The sequence below is a fragment of the Lytechinus variegatus genome, chromosome 8, assembly GCF_018143015.1.
Source record: "Lytechinus variegatus isolate NC3 chromosome 8, Lvar_3.0, whole genome shotgun sequence".
Taxonomy (NCBI): Eukaryota; Metazoa; Echinodermata; class Echinoidea; order Temnopleuroida; family Toxopneustidae; genus Lytechinus; species Lytechinus variegatus.
This window is the reverse complement of record NC_054747.1, coordinates 7,891,498-7,915,005: the sequence shown is the minus strand read 5'-3', so window position 1 is coordinate 7,915,005 and position 23,508 is coordinate 7,891,498. Positions and strand designations below refer to the sequence as shown.

The window sequence follows — 23,508 nt, the reverse complement described above, 5'->3', positions numbered from 1 at the left end:
TGATGAGGATGATGATTGATACCAATATTACAGGTGGGAGAGAGATGGGGAGAGGAGGAGCGAGAAAGAAAGTGATACCACTTTCATACTGACAGCTTGAGTGGAGCTACTCCTGAGTCCAGAAGGAGTTACTCCACTTTGGAGGGTAGGATGGAAATTCTAGGATTATTTTGATCCGGATTCAATGCAGAGTACTCAACCCATTTCGAGAAGAGGGTTACAAACGGTGTTAGTCCTCACCGGAAGTGTGGTTTCGCCTATCTCGCGCGTAGCTTCATTCATTTCCGCATGGGGGAGATTTCACACATATGGTTCAAACTCCATTGGAAATGACTGCAGATTCACCGTTGCGGAGCTTGCCGGTTTGAAAGGCGGTGTAATGTCGGTCCGCAGTACAAGCGTATCAACTCAATCCGGAGTTACTCCGGAATAACTCCACTTCATTTTCAGCATGAAAACACCCTAAGAGAGAGAGAGAAAGAGAGAGAAGAAAGAGAAGAAAGGAAGAAGGAGGGGGATGCTCAGATAAGAAGAAATAGCATTGGGAGAAGAGAGTGTAAGAGGCTGTTCTCACTACTTTGCTAAAACTAGTTTACTGGAAACTAGTTTAGTGGAAACTAGTTTAACGCGTAGTGAGAACGGTCAAAGCAGTCTTGGAAGCGATCTTCCAAACCAGTTTGGAAAACCACCTCGCGATGTAGTTTTCAAGATCGCTTTGCCTCGTTAAAGTGGTTTTAGCGTAAGTGAGGACACAACCGTTCTTCGGGAAGCGATCTTCGAGCGCGCTACTCCACACGACAGGTGTAGAATGCCTATGTTGCGGTTTCGAATTTCGCGCGAAACGTGTCTCCCCACTGAGAGCGTTTCCATAGCAACAAGAGCGCTTTACGTGAAGTGATCTTGAAAACCACTTTCGTGTGATCAAGTGGGAACGCTAGCAAAGCGATCTTCCAAACTGGTTTCCTGAATCGGTTTCCAGTAAACTAGTTTTAGAAAGCGTAATGAGAACGGCCTCTTAGAGCGATGAGAAAATATGAACAGGAAGATAGAGAAAGAGGGGGATAGATAGAGAGAGAGAGAAACAGAAGAGGTTAGGGAGCTGATCATAATAATAATGATAATAGTAATAATGATAATGATAATAGTAATAATATGATAATAATGATAATGATAATAATAATAATGCAGTTCTTGTATAGCGCAAATAGCTTGTTACTCTCTATAGCTTGTTGACTCTCTGATGAGAGTTGAACAGAGAGATAGAAAACTTAAAAGGGAAGAGGAAGAAATGTCAAAGGGAAAAGAGAAGGGAAAGGAAGTGGATATTGAATTTTACTTTAATATTTCTCAGGAATTCACTGAGAGGATTTTCTGAGGAAAATCCATTGTTATCTTTTATGACAGACAATATCATTTTAAAATAACTAAAAACAAAATGGTTTACAAATCTGGATTTGGTCAACGTCCAACCTTCAGCTGAAAACGAAACCACACCATGATGAAGCAAAACACATGGACGTTATTAGGACGTGAAAATGGACCAGTGGGAATCGAGGATCAGTCATGGTCATTAGATCCAGTTTTGATTAGCCTTTTCGTTCGAATAATAAAAAAAATGATATTCACTGTGATACCTGTTGCAAACTGTTAAAAAACCTGATTTTACAGGAAAAAACCAAGAGGATTTTGCAGAAAGCAATTACAGAATCAATCTGTTAAAAAGGGGAAAAGGCTGTTTTATTTAAGGAAATTTGTAAGATTCCATACATCAAATACCAATTTTCTGTAAGATTACGCAATCTGGTTAGATTACAGGTGTTTTTGAGACTCTGCTGCAGTAGCTTCTTTTATTTTAAGAATAAATTTTCTAACAGTGTATTCTCTAGCTGCATAATTCTCCAGAATCATGACGATTTATGATCTTTTTAGAAAAGCCTGACAACAGATTTAATATTGACATATATTATTTTGAACCAAACTGGTTAGTAACCACCAAGATGTTTCAAAGATGCACTCCTGGGTATGGAGAGTGGCACATGTAGAGGAATACCTTGCCAGAGGACATTACTGCTGCAGAGAAAATTGAACCCCAGACCTGAGGTTTGAAGTCCAGAGACCTACTGACCCACAACACTGTTTTGGTGTGCAATTAGCTTCATAATGATGAATTATGGGTTTGAATTATGTAAATTTCTTACTAGTTACTACTCACAAGATTTTTTTTACAAACTTTTTTTCAGCTTCTGTTTTTCTCAAAATACAAGTTATTTATCATGCTAGTACATATTCAGAGCTGCCAAGTAGTACTGATTTTCAGTATTTAGTACTGAAAATTGAGAAGAATACTGATGGTTTCATGCAAAATACTTATTTCTAAAGTTTCAGTTTATGTGTTGTCCTGTGCTATTTCCTTGGAAATACTGATTTCCTCACCAACATACTGATTTTCAGCTTTAGAAATACTGAAATGTTCTTGTTCAGGTTGGCAGCTCTGCATATTGCATATAATTTTGATGCTGAGAAAAAACAGAAATTGAAATGAACTGAACAATAATCAACATTCATTAACAAACCTTTTCAGTCAAAAGTGAAATAAATAAATATGATTAATTGTCCTATTTTGTACTATACAGCTACGTGCAGAGGAACTTGCGAAGGAGGGGGTACATGTACCGCCCCCAACAGGTGCACGAGATGTCAGAGTTCACCCATGGGCTACCAGTGTCAAAGTGGGCATCCTATGGTCGCAGGGGTCAGCTACAGAGGTGAGAGGTCAATTCAAATTAAAACATTATTATTATTGTTATTGATATTTGGCGTCACCTGTGTCTGGGAGGCGAAAAGCGAACTGAATCACTGTGACCCGCAGGTCTCTCCTCCCGATATCACCGATTGGGGGGAGTGCAGGTGGACCACTACAACAGGGTTTCCCCCTACTCTTATACCAATAGTGCAATGGGTTCTTAACATGCATGGGGCCTCCATTGAACATCCTATCTGAGGGACGGAGTGTTTTTCACTGTAACGCACTGGTTTCAGTCATCCGCACGGGTTGGACTCGAACCCACAATCTTTGGTTCGATGGGCAGACGCGTTTCCGACTGGGCCAACTTCGCTCTCATTATTTTGAAATAATTGATTAAATCAGTATGTTGAAGTTTACCCATGGGATACTTACTGGGGTCAAAATGAATAGCATTGAGTAACTATGGACATTAAAGTAAGTAAGTGGTCAAATCAAACTTGATTTTCTTTATATTGCGCCTAATAGAAGTACAAATATTATGACAGTATTTTTTTTATTAAAGGGGAATGAAACCTTTGGAACAAATAGGCTTGTGTAGAAACAGAAAAATCAAAGAATAAGAATAAAGAAAGTTTGAGAAAAATCGGACAAATAATGAGAAAGTTATGAGCATTTAAATATTGCAATCACTAATGCTATGGAGATCCTCCCATTGGCAATGCATCAAGGATGTGTGATGTCACTGATGAATAACTTTCCCTTTGGTGGACTATAAAATACCCTCAAAATGTCTCTTTTTGCATTTTCTTATGATGATACAAACTCTTTATCCATGATGTATTCTTAAAAAATGTGTATTATATGCCCTCATGTAGAAAGAACACACGATCTATGGATATATGTGATAAAAGAGGCAATTCAAGTGAAATATATACTAAAGTAATGGGGAGAGTTGTTCACAGGTGACATCACACATCTTTGTCGCATTGCCAATTTGCTATCTCCATAGCATTAGTGATCGCAATATTCAAATGCTCATAACTTTCTCATTATTTGTCCGATTTTTCTCAAACTTTTGTTGATCTGTTTCTTTGATTTTTCTGTTTTCACACAAGCTATCTTGTTCCAATGGTTTCATTCTCCTTTAAGTGTTTTTCTTACTCATGGGCTCTGTAACAAAAAGGTTTGCTATGAATAGCAAATATAAAAGAATACTTCTGATTGGTTCTTAGTCAGTATTTTGCGATAAATACGCGTGTATCATTGCTCGTAATTGATCAATTCATTTAGCGATTGATCGCTAATCTTTGTGTTACGGAGCCCAGAACAGCATCTAGAAATCCTTTGTAGATGTGTTTTTTGCAGTAAATACTTAGGTTTTGCCTAGTACCCCTATTTTTTTTACTATTTGCCTTACATAATGTATGAGAAATTTATAAAGAATATATGTGCACTGTGTACACTGAAGCAGCATCCATTGGAAATAGATATATTTGCCTCTATTATGTACAACACGAAAATATATGCATGTCTTAAAATTTATGTATTTAGTTTAAAATGAAATATGTAGATTTATAAACATTGTAAATGCATACATATATTTACAAACTATCGAAAAACAAATTGAGCATTCTTTGTACTTAAAAAACCCTTATTGATGCAGCTGCTTTCTCAATTTTTCTTGGTAAATTAAACAAGAATGAAGAACGTGATTACGAAAAAAAATGGTTAGAAAAATAATGAATAGTTTTATATGAAATGATTTGGTTCTGAATGAAACTAGGGACCACTGATAGAGGAATCTGTCTTCGGAGATTTTAAATTATTGACCTAGGCTCTGAGTCATATTTTTACAGATTACGAAGCAATGCTCGACTCTAACCCCGGGTGGACTGGTTCAAATACCGATCTAGACCTAGACCTATCCAAATAAAAATCGAGACCCAGAAATAGCTAACAAGTGGTATTGTTGAAGAAGGGAATGCTAATAGTGCATTCAGTCATGGATCATTTGATACAATATAAAAAAAGTTTACCCAATATTGGGTAAAATGGGAACATGCATGTTTTTGTTGGGTAAATTTTACGCAATGTTGCATTGAAATTTTCCCTTCAAACATGCATTTTGCCCAATATTGGGGGGAAATTACCCAGCAAACATGCATGTTTTTGTTGGGTAAATTTTACGCAATGTTGCATTGAAATTTCCCCTTCAAACATGCATATTGCTCAATATTGGGGGAAAAATTACCCAGCAAACATGCATGTTTTTGTTGGGTAAATTTTACGCAATGTTGCATTGAAATTTCCCCTTCAAACATGCATATTGCTCAATATTGGGGAAAAATTACCCAGCAAACATGCATGTTTTTGTTGGGTAAATTTTACGCAATGTTGCATTGAAATTTCCCCTTCAAACATGCATATTGCCCAATATTGGGGGAAAATTACCCAGCAAACGTGCACGTTTTCTTTCTACCCAATGTTGGGTAAATTTTACTCTCTGTTTTTAAAGTGTAGGTTTTTATTCACATCATGAATAAACATGTAGCTAAAAAGTTGATATGTCAGACAATTTCTAAATTATCAATTTTTATTAACCACGAAAACTTATAACCTATGTTTAATAAATAAATTATAATCTATTTAATGTAGAGGTATTGTGGCTCAGTGGTTAAGTCTCCGGATGTTAACATGAACCACAAGGTCTGGGTTCGAATCCCTGTCAGCACTTGCGTCCTCCTCTACTTAAAAACTTTAAAATACTCCTGCAAAATTGTAATTAACTTAAAGTCAGTAATTATGTTTACAACAGTTACTGGACCAGTGATGATTATTAATTCTAGACAAAATTGCTAACTACCTTTTAATATTTCCACTATGTGCTAATGGGATTTTCAAGTCATATATGTATAAAGCATAGTAGCTCTGTGTATAAAGTGACTGTAGATTAACATGTTGAAGTTTAGAGTTAAATTATCAAGTTGCAATCAACAAAGTAGTAAAAATTGATTTATTGATATTAATCTGTGATACTGGAAAATGGAATGGAAACTTACTTTTTAATACCTGTTTATCATATAGCTCTAATCTCGTCAGTGGATTAATATCTGCTGTTATGACATCATCATGTGATTAGGGTCTTAATAGTCTATGATGTATCAGTCATTTATAATGACATGTATCGACCTTCCAATATTGCCAACATGACTGACTCAGCTGGCCCCCCTTTTCATTTTCATATAGTCTTCTGATTAGAATATTATTATGAAGTATTATATGATTATGAGAAATATATAATGAAAAATATGTATTATAGTATCGATTAAAAAACCTTTTTTATTTGATTATATAATTACTTTTAATTTTATAGACTTTTAGAACATTTTTAAAACTTCAAAGTTTTATAATTCCATTTAAAGAAAGAATATATGATTGATTTCTTTAATCGTTTGCTCATCACTGTATGTAATCAGTAGTAAAAATATTAGACCTACAATAATTTATAAGTTTTAGGCTTGTGTTTTGAGGTCCTGATATACATTGTAAATAATTACTATTTTGCATTTAAATAAGCCAAGATTGGACCTTTCGCTCGTTGAAAGGGTGGAACTAAATGGCACAGGGAAATAAATATTTTTTTTTCAGATTTAGCGATGTGGTGATTTGATGAGTGCTTTAAGTGTTAACACTATGAAAACTGGTATGAATTAATTTTGGGTACTGGACATAATAAGTGTAAAGCTCTTTGAGGCCAAGGTAGATTATGTGTTCAGTATAAGAATAGTTTCAAGGATCCTTTTGGACAGTTCAAAAGTTTGAAACAATAGTAGCTTGAAAAAAAGACAGGAATAGACAATTACTAAGTGACTCAAATGAAAGGATATTACTAGTGTCTTAGCAATTAGGTTCCAAATTATTACTTTATTTTGAAACTTTAATATCAATATTATTTGAAGTAATCTGCTTTTTACTCCATTAGGGTTCATGTAATTACTAGCTTAGAAGGTTATATAAGTGGCACATTTACCCTTTTTTCAGTTTCATCTTTGTACCTGATTTTACCATCATGCATGTAATATGATCAAATATGGCCCATATGTTCCAAACCTTAAGCCACTATTAAAAACAAAAAGTTCTTGTGAAAAGTAAATATAGGTTAACAGAATTGTTTTAAGGATAAAATAAAATCATAATTCATAAAAGGAAAATCAATGTGTCCCCTTTAAATATTCATTGAAGCACCACATTGCACTGAACCCATCAGGGTTTTTTGAGCTATGATTATATAGATATTTCCCCTTTTCAACTATTTGCCCAAATTCCACCTGTATTTTGGATGTCTGTATTTGATCACGGTGTATTTATATAGCTTACTAGACTATGTGCCCGGATCCCTATGCTACGACTTTATCATTTGTCACCGTTGAAGTGACCCCCCCTGTAAAAAAAAGAGAAAACAAGTGAACTTGGAATGTCAAAGCTATCATTGGCTGCCAAGGTTAAGTCTGACTAGTCTCGGTTCAAGACTGCAGAATAGTGTTGTTGTTCAAACATTATCAGCTACATAGTGTATCATGTAGCGCAAGAAATGTTCAAAAGTCATGCATAAATTCTTACAATGTATTTATACACAAGTGTAAACATTTCAAGTTTCTAGAGTTCTGCATACTTATCCAAAACCGTTTGCTATGTTCACACCAGGGAAACTGAATCATTATTTTGAATGGGATATCATTGGACTGTTTGGAGTCGGTTTTGTAAGTGTGAGTGAGGCATACAGCCTGGCACACATTACACCATCTGTTGCTATCCGAAAGTTAAAGGACAAGTCCACCCCATCAAAAACTTGATTTGAATAAAAAGAGAAAAATTCAACAAGCATAACTCAGAAAATTTCATCAAAATCGGATGTAAAATAAGAAAGTTATGGCATTTTAAAGTTTCACTTTATTTTGCAAAACAGTTAGATGCACATCTCGGTCAGTATGCAAATGAGGAACTGATGACATCACTCACTCACTATTTCTTTTGTATTTTATTATATGAAATATGAAATATATTTATTTTTTCGTCATTGTCATGTGAAATGAAGTTTTGTTCCTCCCTGGAATTCCATTATTTTATCATTTTGTGCTTCAGGCAAGGAGGTCCTAATCGTCAAATTCGTAAAAATTGAAATATTGTATAATTCGAACAATAAAAAAACGAAAGAAATAGTGAGTGAGTGACATCATCGACTCTCATTTGGATGTAACTGGCTCGTTCATATAACTATTTTGTTAAAAATAAGCGAAACTTTGAAAAATCATAACTTTCTTATTTTACATCCGATTTTGATGAAATTTTCAGCATTGTGCTTGTCTGATTTTTCTCTATTGATTCAAATCGACAATTTTCTGAGCTGGACTTGACCTCTAAAGATATTGTTATAGATATTGATATATTTAAATATTATATTTAAATTTCTGAATATCAAAATTAAACTTCCGATCTCAAGCCTCCCTGTAGAGAAAAAAGTTCAATTACAAATCATTATTACATCATCAATATGCTGTGATATGAATAAAATTTTGACTTTTATCTGACCACACGGCTTACAGTAAAGCAAAATTTTGATCTTAGAATTTCTACACGTTGCATTATGCCAAACTTTGGATTAACAATTTTACTTCTTGGAATTTTCATATTTAATACATATTACGATTTGTTAAAAAATTGTGTTGTAGTTGGATCGTGCAGTAGGCACCGGGCTTGAGGTTTGGAATGGCAGACTATTAAGCAAGGTAACTGATGTGAAGTCATTTTGAGTCAGAGAGCAGAGCTAACTCAATTGAAACCCGTGGTTTGTAAATTTGATTGAACGGTCTACTGCATTGATTACATGTAGATTAATACTCATTAACGAACCGTCTAACAGAGACTCCATATTAAAGGAGGCAAGATTATTCTGAGAGCGGCAATTTTGTGAACTTATGACCCAAGACACTGCACTATTTGCTTTGAAAGAAGAATAAGAAAGAGAGCAGAAAAGGGGATAATGGTAGAAACCACAGTGACAGCTAGTGCCTCGTCTTACAAAGAGTTACGATTGATCCGATCAAGCTCAGCTCTATGGAATTCCATCATTGTCATAATTTTTCATACAGGAAATTTGCAAAATCTCCTTTTTGTAAACAGAGGAGTACACAGAATTTCCAAGAAAATTATGAAAGGCATTGACAGGAAGACGGGACAGAACGATCACTCTAGATATGAAAAAGTTATCTTATTTCAAGGGGAATTTTATCAATTTTAAACTGTTATATTTTAAAGTAATATGAATTTTTAGTAGAAATGACAGGAGCTCCTATCTAGTTTTCGTAGCAATAATTTTATTAATTAAAAAAAATTAAGTGCCCTGCCCCTGAATAAGTACCTATTGAACTTTGAGTAGATTGTATATGTTATCATTAAAAGAGCAAACTATCAATCCTCATAATTTTCTTCCACAGAAACGGTCTGTTGCCATCGGTCCACTGGTTTCCTGTCAAAAGCTTTCCTTCTTTATTTAATATAGACAGATAGAAATCTACATTTATGGCTCATTTATGCAGTTAAAATACAATATCAATTTCTATTTATCTTACAAGAAAGTGATTCAAATAACACAGAAAACTGAATTTTGGGGCTTGGTTATAATCTTTTAAATTTATATCATCTGATGAGTAAGTTATATCTAACGATGTGAAATTGACCAAAACCAAATGATTTCTGAATACCTTCCTTATCAAAATATTATTATGAAAATATTATCTTGTTTATTTTGTCAAAATCTCTGAATAATTTCATGGATAAGGGCCAACATGGAGAATTGATTGTTTCCCCCATACTAATGACAATCCTGGCATTATTCCTCACACCTAACCAGACTGTGCTCAGTTCTCACTACAATAACAGACAAGTTCCTGTGTCTTGTCTATGGTATCCTTGAACTCCATGGCATAAAAGAAATGAGTCCAGTCTCAGGTCTCAAAACATCTCCCTGTACTTTTGGTCAAAATACATCACAAGTCCTTCCCTGAAATTGAAGCAGAACAGCTTCATCGAAAATCGAGTTTGGTCGCGTCACGCTGAAGGTGAAAAGCCATGTTTTGCATTGGGGGAAATGTTTATGAAATAACTGCGATCAAATTTGATTAATGTTAGTACGAAACGTCTATCAGAATCAAGAATCAATTAGTTGGTTTTTTTAATAGAAAACTTGTCATGAGGTCGGCCCTATCCTGTCTAGACTTAACATAATTGCATATTTTCTTTCAATATTTTCTACGAAGTTGTGAATCTGTGTTTGTAAGAAATTTAATACATTATTTTGGAGGAGAAAAACAATTCTGGCAATCCTCAAAGTATATCATGTTTGGATAGATAGTGCTACCTTTATTCTGTTTTGATAAATCCATCCAACAGTTTAATTTTATTTTACACAACACACGTTTTCCTGTCACGGCCTGGAACAATTTTTTTACTGGGGGTGCTGGTTAAGTTTGACAGGTAAAAAAATGAAAAAAAAGGAGAATAAACATGCAGCACCCCAAGAAAAATCTTGTGGGTGCTTCAGCACTCCCATGATCCTGCTTCCCAGGGCCAGGGACTATACAAACAAAAAGAGAAATTATATCAATCACAACTCTTTGTATGAATAACATTTTAGATGATAGTCTAATGTAATTCACAATATTCTTAACCAAAAGAGTTTATAGACTGGCAGGATTTATTGATTGTTTAAACATTATGTGAGCCATGTTGTGAAATCATGATGAACAATTCATTATCTAATGAAGATATTAATGTAGTTTATTTCAGAAGTTGAAAGTATGGTTGCTGTCATTAATACATTGTTTTGTTTTTTTTTAAAAGGGAGAACATAATGATATCACTGGTAATGAATGCTTTTTAGAAGGAAAAAAACCCAAGATAGTTATTGTATAAGTTGCTACTTCAAGCACCAGTTACATGTACTGTGCCTCATCTTGGGTGATAACATGGACTTTACATTCATGTATATCACTTTTAGATGGAATGAATAAAGTTACCCCTTTTAAAAAAATTGAGTCTAAATGTAAATATAAGTGCAACTTTCTCAAACTCATATTCAAATTACTGATTTTCAGATTGTTGTGTCAATTACAATCATTTAATTTGTGAGGAAAATGTTGTTTTCAATTGATTTTATTAAAGCTGTTATCACAGACATGAATCACAAATAAAAACGCAAAGCCCCAAAAGTAGAGTTCACAGAACTTCACGCAATTTTTTTTAATGATGGTAAAGAAATAAACATCAATAACAGAGACTTTGATGTTGTTTCTATGTCCACGCTTTTGCCTACACTTAAAATTAGTTGTTCACGTTATCCTATGGAATGTGTAGGACATCAATATTCCATCTGGATCTGCGATCCAGAAGACGTTTTGTCTTGACCCTTTAACACTCGAGATCATGGGAAACAAATTTGGAATGAATTGTAATCGAATCGAGAGCGGGTGCTTGGTGCATGTGGCCAATTTACAGAAGGGAAATTACGCACCAGTGATTAATGTGAAGATGTCATGAACAGTGAGAAGAGATTAAGAGTGAAATCGATTGGCAGTGATTAAGAGAGGGAACTTCTGCTTCCATCATGCATAGTCTGTGCTGTATTCCACTATTGTCTGATATGAGACCTGCATCTTATGAGAAGATGTGGGTCTGTATGAAGTTATCTTCACAGTAACAAGAGATTTCACTTTCTTCTATATTTCTACGAACTGCAAATGAAAATATATAGGCCTTCTAGGAATCTCAAAGTTCACAAACTTTTTTAGATGGCTGGTGGAAATGAGCTGTTTTAAAATGTGATTGCCTTTGAGCTGTTCGTAAGTCACACATGATTTCATGCACAAATTAACACAAGAAATTACGCACAAATTTACACATGAATTTATGCACAAATTTACACTTCAGCGCACAAATTTACACACAAATTTACACATAAATTAAGACCCAAATTTACACACAAATCTACGCACAAATTTACACACAGATTTACTCATAACTTTGCACCCAACTTGACCCACTACAAGAAATTATGTGGAGGTGCTTACACCAGCTATAAAATATAGCATGATAAGGTCACTAGTTGTTTGTTAAATCATGCATAACTTCTTAACAGCCTTATGAAACATGACTTGGATACACTCCATGGTGGACCCTTACTTCCTCAAGGGTCAAACACACTTATCTGCAAAAAAAGAAGTTTTGAAAAAAATAAAAAAAGAGAAAAATTGGCGAAGGTGTGCTGAAAATTTTTCAGAGAAATAAGGAGTGATTTTTTGGGTGTTGTTTTTATTTTGTGACATCATAGATGAGCTGCTCCCCCATGTATATCCTGTGATATGAATTCTTTAAAGTGTCATTTTCTAAAAAAAAAAATTGGAAATGATTTTATTTGTTCTGGGGATATATCATCAGATACATCATTCCATATGATACCCCCTTTTGATTTTTATGCTTTTTTTAGGTAATCATTTTCCATTAAAACTTGAAGTATACAAAATTGATAGTGCATGTTAACTTGGATGAGCTGCTAGCATGTGTGATGTAATAAATAAAAAAAGCTAAAAAACTCATAACTCTCTTATTCTTTCATGAATTTTCATCTAACCATCCTAAATATTTTTCTCTTCTTTTCTGTCGTGATTAAAACCAACTTTTCATCAGGGTGAATTTCCCCTTTAAAAGAGGAGAGCACTCTGCGTTGTGTTTTATTTTGTGTTTGTGTTATGATTTGCGGTTGTTGCCTCAGAAATGAGTCAGGGAGCACATTCTAGAAAGTAAAGTGAGACTGTCAGTTACATGCTTTTGAGGAAATATTGCCAGAGTAGTTGGAAGGAAATAAAACAAACAAAAAAAAGGATGAAAATTAGAAGGGACAAAATTCAATGGAAAGGGCCTAATGATTTTCAAAACTGATTGTAATGAGTTTGTGTGATGAATTTTACTCGTATGATGTATTGAAAAAATATGAGTCGTTCAAACAGATTGAGAAAAGTCTATTCCTTTACCAAATAAATTTCTGCTTGTTGCCCCTCCCCCTGGGCCTATGAAAAGTACCGTCCTGTATATTAGAGCAACTTTTTCCACTTGAAAATACATGTAGGAATCTATTTTGTTGTTGTTGCATATTTATGGTATGTATTGTAGTTTTAAGAGTTGTGGTTGTGTGGGCACTTACCAGGAGCACCAGGAAATATATTTATTTCGGCATAATCTTGGGCAAAAATGTGTCTACTATAAAAGTAACTAACTCTTGATTTTGTGCAGTGTTTTCTTGCTGTCATTTTCTGAGCCAAATACCATTAACAATATAGCCTTAATAAGTCGATAAACAAATCCCTTATCAATTACTATACCAGTGGCTGCGAACAATTGAATTCTTCAAAATTTGAAACATTTGGGTCAGGCTGTCAACTCCATCTTCTCTCTGGAGACATCCAAGTTTGGGCTCACTTACCAATAGGAAGGTATTACTCACTGCACTAAATCTCTAGCCTTCGAAATATTCACGTTATCCTCTTTCTAACGAGGAAAAAAAATTGTTGTACTCATATTTAATATACACATGGTTTTCAATTGAAAATTTCAACTCATTGTTTCACATCAATCAATTCGAACTGGCAGTATAGATAAGTGAATACATTTCACAAATCTGCAAAATAGACCTGACACTGAACTACGAGATATTGTGGACTTGTAGTAGGTCCATGGTCAGATCAAGCATTGATCCAGGGGGAGGGGAAAGTATGGGGGGGAGGAGAGGGAAGGGGGGTATTGAGCACATGCTCCCCAAAATTGAAGACTGGCATGTGCTACCAACACCCCTTCTGGTCCTGCCCTTTTGGATGTGAGGATTGGAAACTCTTTATTTCTCTTCTAATTTATTTTTAATAAAAAAGTATTAAATTGCCCCGTATTTGTAAATTCGTTTTGCCCATTATCTCACCAATTTTGAAATCCTAGATATTCCATGAATCATATTACCAGATGTAAAGAGTTTAGCCCTATGTTTTGTAAAAAAAGATCTTGGTGTGAACAGCCCAATCTTCCCTCACATGTGTTCTGAGGAGCATGGCCCAAGTTCTGCTCTCATTTGTCAATGCCATTTTGATTTTCGAGGAAACTGTTGTTTAGAGGCGAAGGCTGATGCGGTTAAAAAGAGAGGTAGGATATTTAGCTTCTCGTTTCTCTGGCATCCTTTCCTTATGAAAGGAAAGAAATTTGGTGAATCATAAAAACTTCTGTAATTCTTTCCCCTAAAGATGTAAAACAGGATTTGGTTTTTTTTACCTCAAAATATAGAATGGGAACTTGAATGAATCTTGTAAAAGATTTGTGGGAAATTCAAAATTGGAGGGAAATCACCACAACTTCTTCATTCGTGTGATCCAAATATCTTGTGCTATAAAATTGAACCTATGCAGAATTTATAAAAAATGCATAATTCCCAGTGTTAATTTGCCAACCACAACTTCGTGTCTACATGTGAGATACTCGAAAAATAAAAGTGTTTGAAGAACATCAGTTAAGAATCAACCTGTCGTTGGTATTGTTTAAATGCCTATATGGTGTTAGACCTAAGCCTATTTGGTGCAATTTCAACACTTTCCTTGTGTGTTCCGGTATAGAAACTGGGCTGGTATCAAAATATCTGTGGCGGTAGACCAGTGTTAAAATAATGCCAGTTTAGAATCAAACTACTCTTGCTTTAACACTGACTGCATGGTGTTAAAATGGCTATATGGTGTTAGCCCAAAGCCAAAATGGTGCTGTTTCAACACTTCTGTGGTGCTAACCTGTAAGACACTGGATTGATGTTAATCATTAATGGCATTTCTGCAGTGTCCGGTCTTAGAAAATGTACTACTTAGATTGTCTGAACACACGAGACAGGTGACAGCGGTGGGATGTAATGGAAGGAAAGCATCGCAGCTGCAGCTGTGTGCCAAACAGCCATGGTAACGCAGCTTCATAGGAGATCCTTTCCCCATGGCCAGCATGATATCTCTATATAATATGAGGATCAATTCAAGAGTCCTCACTTTTGTTTACAAACTCAAGGTAGCTTTTCATCTGTCAAAATCATTTCCAGTTTTAAAGCGAAGTTGGAAAGCCATGTTGAGGTAAAAAAAGTAAAGACCTAAAGACCCAGTTCACATCCAGTTTCCGACTCTGGATTCCACTGAATCGGTTTAAATGTGTCATTGTACGTTAAAGAGTCCTAACTTGTGTTTACAAACTTGATATTGGTTTTTCATCTTGCAAAAGCATTTCCAGTTTTAAAGCAAAGTTGGAAAATCATGTTGAAATAAAGACCCAGCACACATTCAGCTTCTTAAGCTGGACTTGATGATTGTAAATTCATAGCCTTTGTTTACAAAGTGAAGTTAGCTTTTCATCTGTCAAAAGCATTTCCAGTTCTAAAGCAAAGTCGGATTGCCATGTTGAACTGTAGACCATGTTCACTGTTATTATCCCCACTAAATAGGTTGTCACTTGACGCTCCAAGCAAAATGGAAAGTGATCAAATAAAACAGGCTCAGAACTCACAGGACAAAATTATGATTAGGGAAGCATTTCACAAAAGATATGAACAATGATTTTCACCTTTGCTGTTATTGAAAGCTACAGAAAACTGTGCATTTGTTTGGCTCGGAGCAAGTTTGTTGACCATTCATTTTGTGAAACACTCTGGTTTTCAAGATCACTTTGCTCAGTTCACAGAGTAAAATAAATCATATCTAAACCTTATTTCATATAAAGACACTGTCTTTTTATTTTAATGTTGCTAAATTTTTCAGGTTCTCCAGGCAAGCTTCAAAATTCAAACCACACACATAGAGAGAAAATTCATTGCTTTCAGAAAAATCCTCTCGCCCAACATCTGTGTTGCACATGTTAAGAATAGAAAATATGTCTTGTTTGAAAACGGAACAACCTGTTTGGAGTCTACAGGAATGTCTAGGTTTCATTTCACACAAAAAAGATATGAAAATAATAGTTTGAAGAAAATCTATCAGAGGACATGAAATGTAGAATGCTGTCTTCTGATGGGATAGTGGCAAATCTGTGCTTATGCCAATTTAGGGAAAAGGCAATGAATTTCAGGGGCCCATTTCATCAAGACTTATGATAACAAATAATGCACAAATAATGCACAATTACTCTCAGCCAATCAGATTGAATGATTTTAGTAGCTTTTAACTGTTGTTGCAATTTTGTTATTGTAAAAAGTTTTATCAAACTGGCCCCCTTAACTTTATCTCTTTTTGAGGTATGATTGCACAATACAAGGGTTTAGTTGTGAAGGACATGCTTCACAGCCATGCTCATCACTATATGTTACTCCATTTGGACAGGGTTCTAGCTATATACATAGTTGCCTTTGATGAAATCGACTTGCATAGACGATAGATGAGAATAGGGCTTGAACCTTGAACCTCTGCTTCAGTTTGTAACTTCCCCACACAGCCTGGATTACAGATGCATGCCATATGATGCCTGTTTGTGGCATGAATGCAAGAAAACCAAACTATGGTTGATATGATCAACATTGCCTTTCAAAATGGTTCCTGAATTTTCGCTCAATGTGCTCTTTGCCCCCTTCCTTTTTAAGATTTAATATTGATTATTTTTTCTAAATTATCCCGCAGTATTCATCTTAAATCCATTTATTTTCCACATCTTCTGTCCAATACAACATCAGTTTTATGTTTATAGTACAGCCTTGTCACTGTGAGCTAAAGAACAAGGTCCACATGAGCAAAGGTTGCTCCCAGCAGGTTAGCAAGGCTCTGTAGCTAGAGCATGCTGGGATAGACGCTGTGGGTTATGCAGACATCCATGTGGGGGAACTCAACCTGTTGATGTAAAAAGTATGTTCCAGGCATTTAATCTTTAATTGCTTATCAAGAACATTTTGGTTATAACAAGAACATGACTGGGAAGTCTGTCCTATTTTTAAAGAATTAAATTGAATTGAGTCGAATCTAGTTTCAAGACATAGGATAACATTGATTTGGCAAATTGAAACTGTGAGGTACAAGTTCACTGTGTCTATGATAAGTTTACAAAATGAAGTCCTGAAAGGAATTGCACCTGCAAATCAATATTTAGCTCCTCAGAAGTTAGAACTGTACAAATGTGTGAATTTACCATCCCTGATTCTCTGTACTTATGTTACAATTATTGTCTCTGGCACAGAAATCAAGGGTTGATTTTTCAGTGTCAAATACACATTTCATTTCTTTCTTTCTAAGAAAAAACAACCCTTGTAATGTTGATCAATTATGTTTTTGTTCAGGCACTGTGACATAAAAGCTGTTTGTTGTAACAGATTATAGGAATCTTTGACAAATTTGTTCTAAAAAAGCTAATTGAATCGCATGATTCTACTATTTTAACAATAACTTATAACTTTGGAAATTTCAGACTGCTCACTTGAAGTTTGATATGCATTGATAATACTTGTGCATTATTTGTAATTCCATATCTTTACTGTTCTCTTCCCATTCATTTGCTCAATAAGATTTAGATTTTTTTTCAATTTTAGTATTCGGGAATGAAAAGATAGCATTATATATGGATACAATATGTGATTATTGTAGGTGTCATTCATCTTCAACACAACTCATGTTGATTAAAACTTAAGAGCTGTTATCAATGTTAATCATAGAAGTTGTCAAAGAGTTGGTAAATTCAGTGTAGACTAGTCTAGAAACCACATGGAAATATCAGGTTGAAGTTTGCCTTTGAAAATATAGAAACTTTTGATTTGATAGGTTAAAGCAGGCAAAGTGCAAATGAGTACAAGCTGGAAGTAAATCTGAGAGCTTTCATATGAGGTCTTAAGCTATAAGCCTGATACTTTATATTGAGAATCATAATTTAAATTATATTTTTGTTAGAGTTAGATCTCAAATGCAAAATAAGTGAAATCGTGGATTAGATAATAGTTTAACTAAGAACTAGGAAAGAACTAATGATATGAGAGTAACACTAGACAGGTTTGCCAGTATTTGGTCTTGATAAAGCACTATTCCTCATTACCAGGTCCCTCAGAGAGGACTATAAGCTGTTAATCCTCTGGTTGCTTACCTTGAAGCATAAGGCTCTCTTGTCAAATTGGCAGTTAGTTCAATTAACCACTACCATCATTACAGGCATTATTGTATATTGCCAATGTCCAACACCAGTATTCTAGATAATAGTATCTAGCAGCATAGGAACCTTGTGAAAGACCCACTGAGAGAATATCTCAGAGATAAATTTGGGTGGAAAATACCCACAACAAACAAACAAACAACAATACCAACAAGAACAACAACAGCAATAACATCCTCAACATAACCACAACAAGAACAATAACTGGCAGCAATAACAACCCGAACAGCAACAATGTCAACAACAATGAATACATCAACTAAAGGCGCAGCAACAACAGCAACTGCGATAGCAACAACTACAACAACAACAACAGCAACAACAGAAACAACGACAGTATCAACAACATTCACCGCCACCAGAAAAATTAGAAAACGAAGCCACGTGTGAAAAGTGTTGCTTTCTTTGATTTACACTTGAACTAGCCCGCTCTCAGGAAGCCTTCATCAGGGTTCTGATGACTGGAGAGGAAATGAAGGGATGAATGGGCGACAAGAGAAAAGAAGAATCAAAAGACTTAGCACAATAATGACTGGTTTTAACACTAGATCCGTTTATACACACAGAATAGATGATGGAGGAGTCTGTAGTCTGCTAGTTCAGACCCACTTCTACCCGAAGTTGATGACTTGATGTTTGTAGACTAGACCCAGGTGCCCTAGCAAAATTTATGTTGTTGTGTATGATAGCAACCATTATAATGAAAATGATGATGACGATCATGATGGTGATGTAGGGTGTTAATGTTATGCACCTTTCCACATGAGGTACTCAAGGTGCACCTATAAGTATATTACCCCAGCTTTTTTAGGCTTCTGATTCTAGTGCTCACAGTTTTTAAGCAATCTTTTCATGTTGTTACCCTTTTACTGTAATTATTTTCTATAAAAGAAATTGAGCCATGGCTTGGATTCGAACCCACAATCCCCTATTTCAGAGTATGGAGACTAATTCACTGAGCCACAAATGCTCCATTTAATCGTATAATAACAGTCTCCGTACATTTTGAAAATATTTGTGTGTGTGTCTGTTGTAGAAGAGACTTTGTGGGTGTCAAGTTAGATTAGATTTGTCTGTGGTTACCAACCCAAAGAATACTCTTGTTTCTCATCCACTGGATATAAACCAATGAAAATCATTGCATTTCATATGTTTGACTAGAAATCAAGTTAAAAACAAATTATGTTATAATCTGAGAGTCAAGTCTTTAGTGTTGTTCCTAGTTTGTGGTCATCAGCAAAGTTCAAGTTCAGTTGAAAGGCCACTTCGCACTCTCTGATGATGCATTTCAATTTTGGCATTAAGCTGCATTTTTGTGTTGAAGGGTTCATCGGTAGGGGAAGACATAGGGTTTGGGTTCTTTAGCAATCTTGTCTAGCTGGAATGAATGAGTACATATTACAATATTGAGTTATGTTGAATGTGTTATAATTGTATCAACGGGAGGGGGCAGGGCTTGACATGAGCAGTTGCCCAGGGCAACCTAAATTTGAGAGTTGGGCCACCAAAATTCTTTAAAAGCCCAGACTTGGCAGCCCAGTTGGGCAACCAAGGTTTTGATAAATTGTAATATTTTCTATTGTTTTAGGGCCACCAAATTTGCTTTGCAGGCCACCAAATATATTACATTAATGAATTTGGTAAACTGATCAGGCTACCAAGAAATAAGATCAGTGTGGAGGCGGCGGGGGGGGGGGGGGGGGGGGGTGAACTAATACCACAAATGTAAATCTTACACTGGTGTGAAATACTCTTACTGGTGTAGCTCTGATTTCCTGTTTTAACAGATTTTAGTGTGGACATCAGAGTAGTTTCAGAGTAGTGGCCGGAGTAGTTGCAAGTACCCCAGTTTGTGTGGGGCTGAGTAATAACATTTTAAGTTTAAACCAGAGTGCAGAATACGGGCCAATGTCTCCTGGCTTTCGCGTCAACATTACTATTGTCTCAGGGTAGTTGAAGTTACCTCGTCTGTAAGGGGTGAGTGGTGATTATTTCCTCACAAGGCACTGATGAACGTGATAAAGTTCACATTTCTGATGTTTTACCAACCACAAGATCTACTATGGAGGAGAATTGGAGATGACTTAAAGGACAAGTCCATCTTAGCAAAAAAATGATTTTAATAAAAATAAAGAAAAATCCAACAAGCATAACACTGAAAATTTCATCAAAATCGGATGTAAAATAAGAAAGTTATGACATTTTAAAGTTATAAAGTTTTTAAAGTTTCAATGAAATATTAATTCAAACAATTAAGAACAAAAGAAATTGTGAGGGACATCGTCTGTTTCATTTGCATGACACTGAGCTGTGCATATCACTATTTTGTGAAAAATAAGCAAAACTTTAAAATGTCATAACTTTCTTATTTTTCATCCGATTTTGATGAAATTTTCAACATTATGCTTGTTTGATTTTTGCCTATTTATTCAAATCAACATTTTTCTAGGGTGGACTTGACCTTAAAAAAATGATATCAAATGTGATGACAGTCCGTATTTGTTTGTGAATAGACCTATTTCTTCCCCATTGATAGTGATAGTCATATTGATGATAATGATGGTGATGATTAAAGTGATAATGATAATAACAAGATTACATTTATGTTGAATAAAAACGAAAATGTTATTCTGACTTGAACTGGGAAAATTATGTTTACACATGTGTTTTGTGTTGATCTTTGCAAGCTGTTCGACCAAACTTAGGATTATTTTCCCTCTTTTCTGGAAGTTCGCTTCAATGTCTTTGGCATACAGGATATCTGGGTATCAGCACCTCACAATATTTGAACTTCACAGCCTGTATTCGGAACTTGGGTTTAATTCAAGCCCTGGCCTAAAATTTTGACTTAACTATGGATTGCCAATTATAAAAGAAATACCCCAAAGTAAAAGGTCGAATACCACTTCTTACGACATTCAAATAATTGATAACTCAGTTTTCTCCTCTATAAAAGCGTATCGGAAAGAACACGGTAAACAAAAGAAACACAATGTAAACCAATTTTTTTACTTTCTTTTCAGAAAATCTCATTTAGCGTCCATGTTCTTTTTCGGTTCAATTTTATATTTTCATTCCAGCATTTTGTTCAATCTTGCAATTTTAGGTCAGAGATTAAACCAGAACGGAATCAGCTGCGAATCCATCTGAATACATTCGGCTGGTTTCGGGAGTATTTTTTTTCCCTCCGCGAATGCAAGCAAATTCAGAAAGGATTCAGGAACATTCAAATCCACCGAAACCATCCAAATTAGGCCAAATTCGGCTAGAATAGGTCCGAATTTATTCGAGAGAATTTGGTTTTGGTGTACCCGGGATTGATGACGTGAATGTAAAAAAATTTTAGTATGTCAAGTTTTCTTTTGACTGGTGACACAGTGAACTTTCAAACAACTTTTTGAAGCATCACCCAAGCACAGATTTTTTTTTCCAATCATCCTGCACTCAGACTTTCACATAATATGACATGTTTCTTTCATGATTATTACAAGTAGCTGTGTACCCTTGATTGGCATTCAATTGAGGAAGTTATCATGACTTCCTTTACAGACATTGCCTTCGAAAGGTCCCCCTCCTTCGTTTTTAATCTAGACCAGAAAAATCATTTCCCCTCATTTAAATCATTAAATGTTGAACTTGATTGGTTAAACACTTTACATGGCAATGGAATGAAATTATTATTTTTTTAACCCATGGACTACCGATGTGAGTTTGACACTGTTTCGGCTTCAAAATATTGGAATGGTTTGAGTCTTGCCATAAGATAGTCCCCATCTGAAGCGATTTTCAGAAAAACCCCCCATTAAAATCCCATCTGTTTCATAGTTTGTAGATATCAACTACCTCATTGTCAGCGCTTTGGGCCTAATGGGGAAAGATCAGAATAAATAATAATTATAATAACAGCAATAACAACAACAATCATAATAATAATAATAATGATAATGATAATTTTTTGTTTCTTAATGAGTGTATGTAGTAGATACATAAACTTATGACATAAGAATGCAATAAGGGCCTAGTTCGTCTCACGACTGGCAGGAGGGGGCATGTACTAAATCCTATCTTACCTATAAAATATCTAATTTCAGACCAAATTGACTATGCTGTTCCAATTCATTCCTTTATTCAATCATTTAAGTTTGATTTGAAATTAGTTGATATTTTATAGGTTAGATGGGATTAAGTGTGCGCCCATCTGCTTGGCGAGAAATTTACGCCCTTCTGCCAGCCGTGCGACGAGTTCGTGTATATTTTAGATGAGACAAGAATCCCTCATCAGTCCGTATTACTCAGCGAAAAGAAGAGGTCAAAATAACGACCCACCCCCTCCCCAGTGCCCCCTTCACACCTTCATAATAGGTCACTTGCTGGTATCATTCGCCATGCAACCCACACTCATAGTCTCGTTTACACCATCCTAATTTTGGTACCATGCATCATCTACAGTTATATTCATTTAAAATCCTCTTACGTAGTGGTGTTCACTATGTAATTTGCATTCTACTCCAATAGGGACATATAAAGTTATTGTATCCCAATCACAATTCCGCTTTTAATGGTATTTTTTTTCTTTAAGATGTGGCAAAAACCCTTCAAATGCATCAAGAAAATAGAAGATTTTGATATTTAGTCCCCCCTTTTCATGATTAATTCATTGCATTTGTCTTCTTGTATTTATAAGTTCTTTGTAACTTTTCTGTGATCCTTCCACTCTTATTAAATATTCTCACTTGTGTTATAATATATTTTATTGAATTTCTTGATTTGTATGTTTATTATAAGGATTGTGGTGAAATAAAGTTTCAAAGTCTTTCCCTGACAGAAGTAACAAAATGCGATTAAATGAAAACTTTTTATACATATTGCATTTTGGTAATTACTTTGGATTGATAACTTTAACTTGGTCATAGAATTATATAGGCATTTCTGCTGCTTCATGTACAATCATTTTGCAAAAAACAATTTTTTTCTTCTTCTTTTTGTAGGGCCATCCTACACAGGCAACTGGCAGCTTATAAGAAGAACTACAATCAGCGCACCTAGGTATGTCTCTGGCTACCAGACACCCCGGCAGAACGGTGGCAGTCAGAATCCCACTAACTCTGGCATTAGCCGGACAGTCGTCCACACCACTGGTCAGATTCCTTCCAGGACGTCCATCCACACCACCGGCCAGGTCATCAGGCAGAACATCGGTAGAGGATCGGTCCAGACCTCTGCCCTGAACAGTCCCAGGACTGGGGTGATCTCCTACCAGCAGATACTGTCCAGACAGAACCCTTCATCATCATCATCCTATAGCTGTAGGTCCAGGGGGTGTGACTACAGGTGTCAGGTCGGAAGCAACGGTCAGGTCCAGTGCATCTGTCCACCAGGTTACAGGCTTGGTACAGACCAGAGGAGCTGTGTAGGTATGTACAAAGCCTCTACTGCATCTTTGAGATATTTTGTCAAAGACATCAATGTGTTATTGCAAGCTATTGTAACATATTATTGTTTTCCTTGAGGCTGGCTTTGGC

At 35.4% G+C, this 23,508-nt stretch overlaps 1 protein-coding gene across 1 annotated transcript in view; it reads left to right on the top strand.

Annotated features, from left to right (window-relative positions):
- Window positions 1–23,508, top strand: part of LOC121420612 (fibrillin-3-like) — a 161,275-nt gene that overhangs the window by 30,743 nt on the left and 107,024 nt on the right. Inside the window, exons 3-4 of the mRNA XM_041615274.1 lie at window positions 2,634–2,765; window positions 22,975–23,400. Coding sequence (XP_041471208.1) covers window positions 2,634–2,765; window positions 22,975–23,400 — 558 coding nt within the window. The remainder of the gene's footprint in view (window positions 1–2,633; window positions 2,766–22,974; window positions 23,401–23,508) is intronic.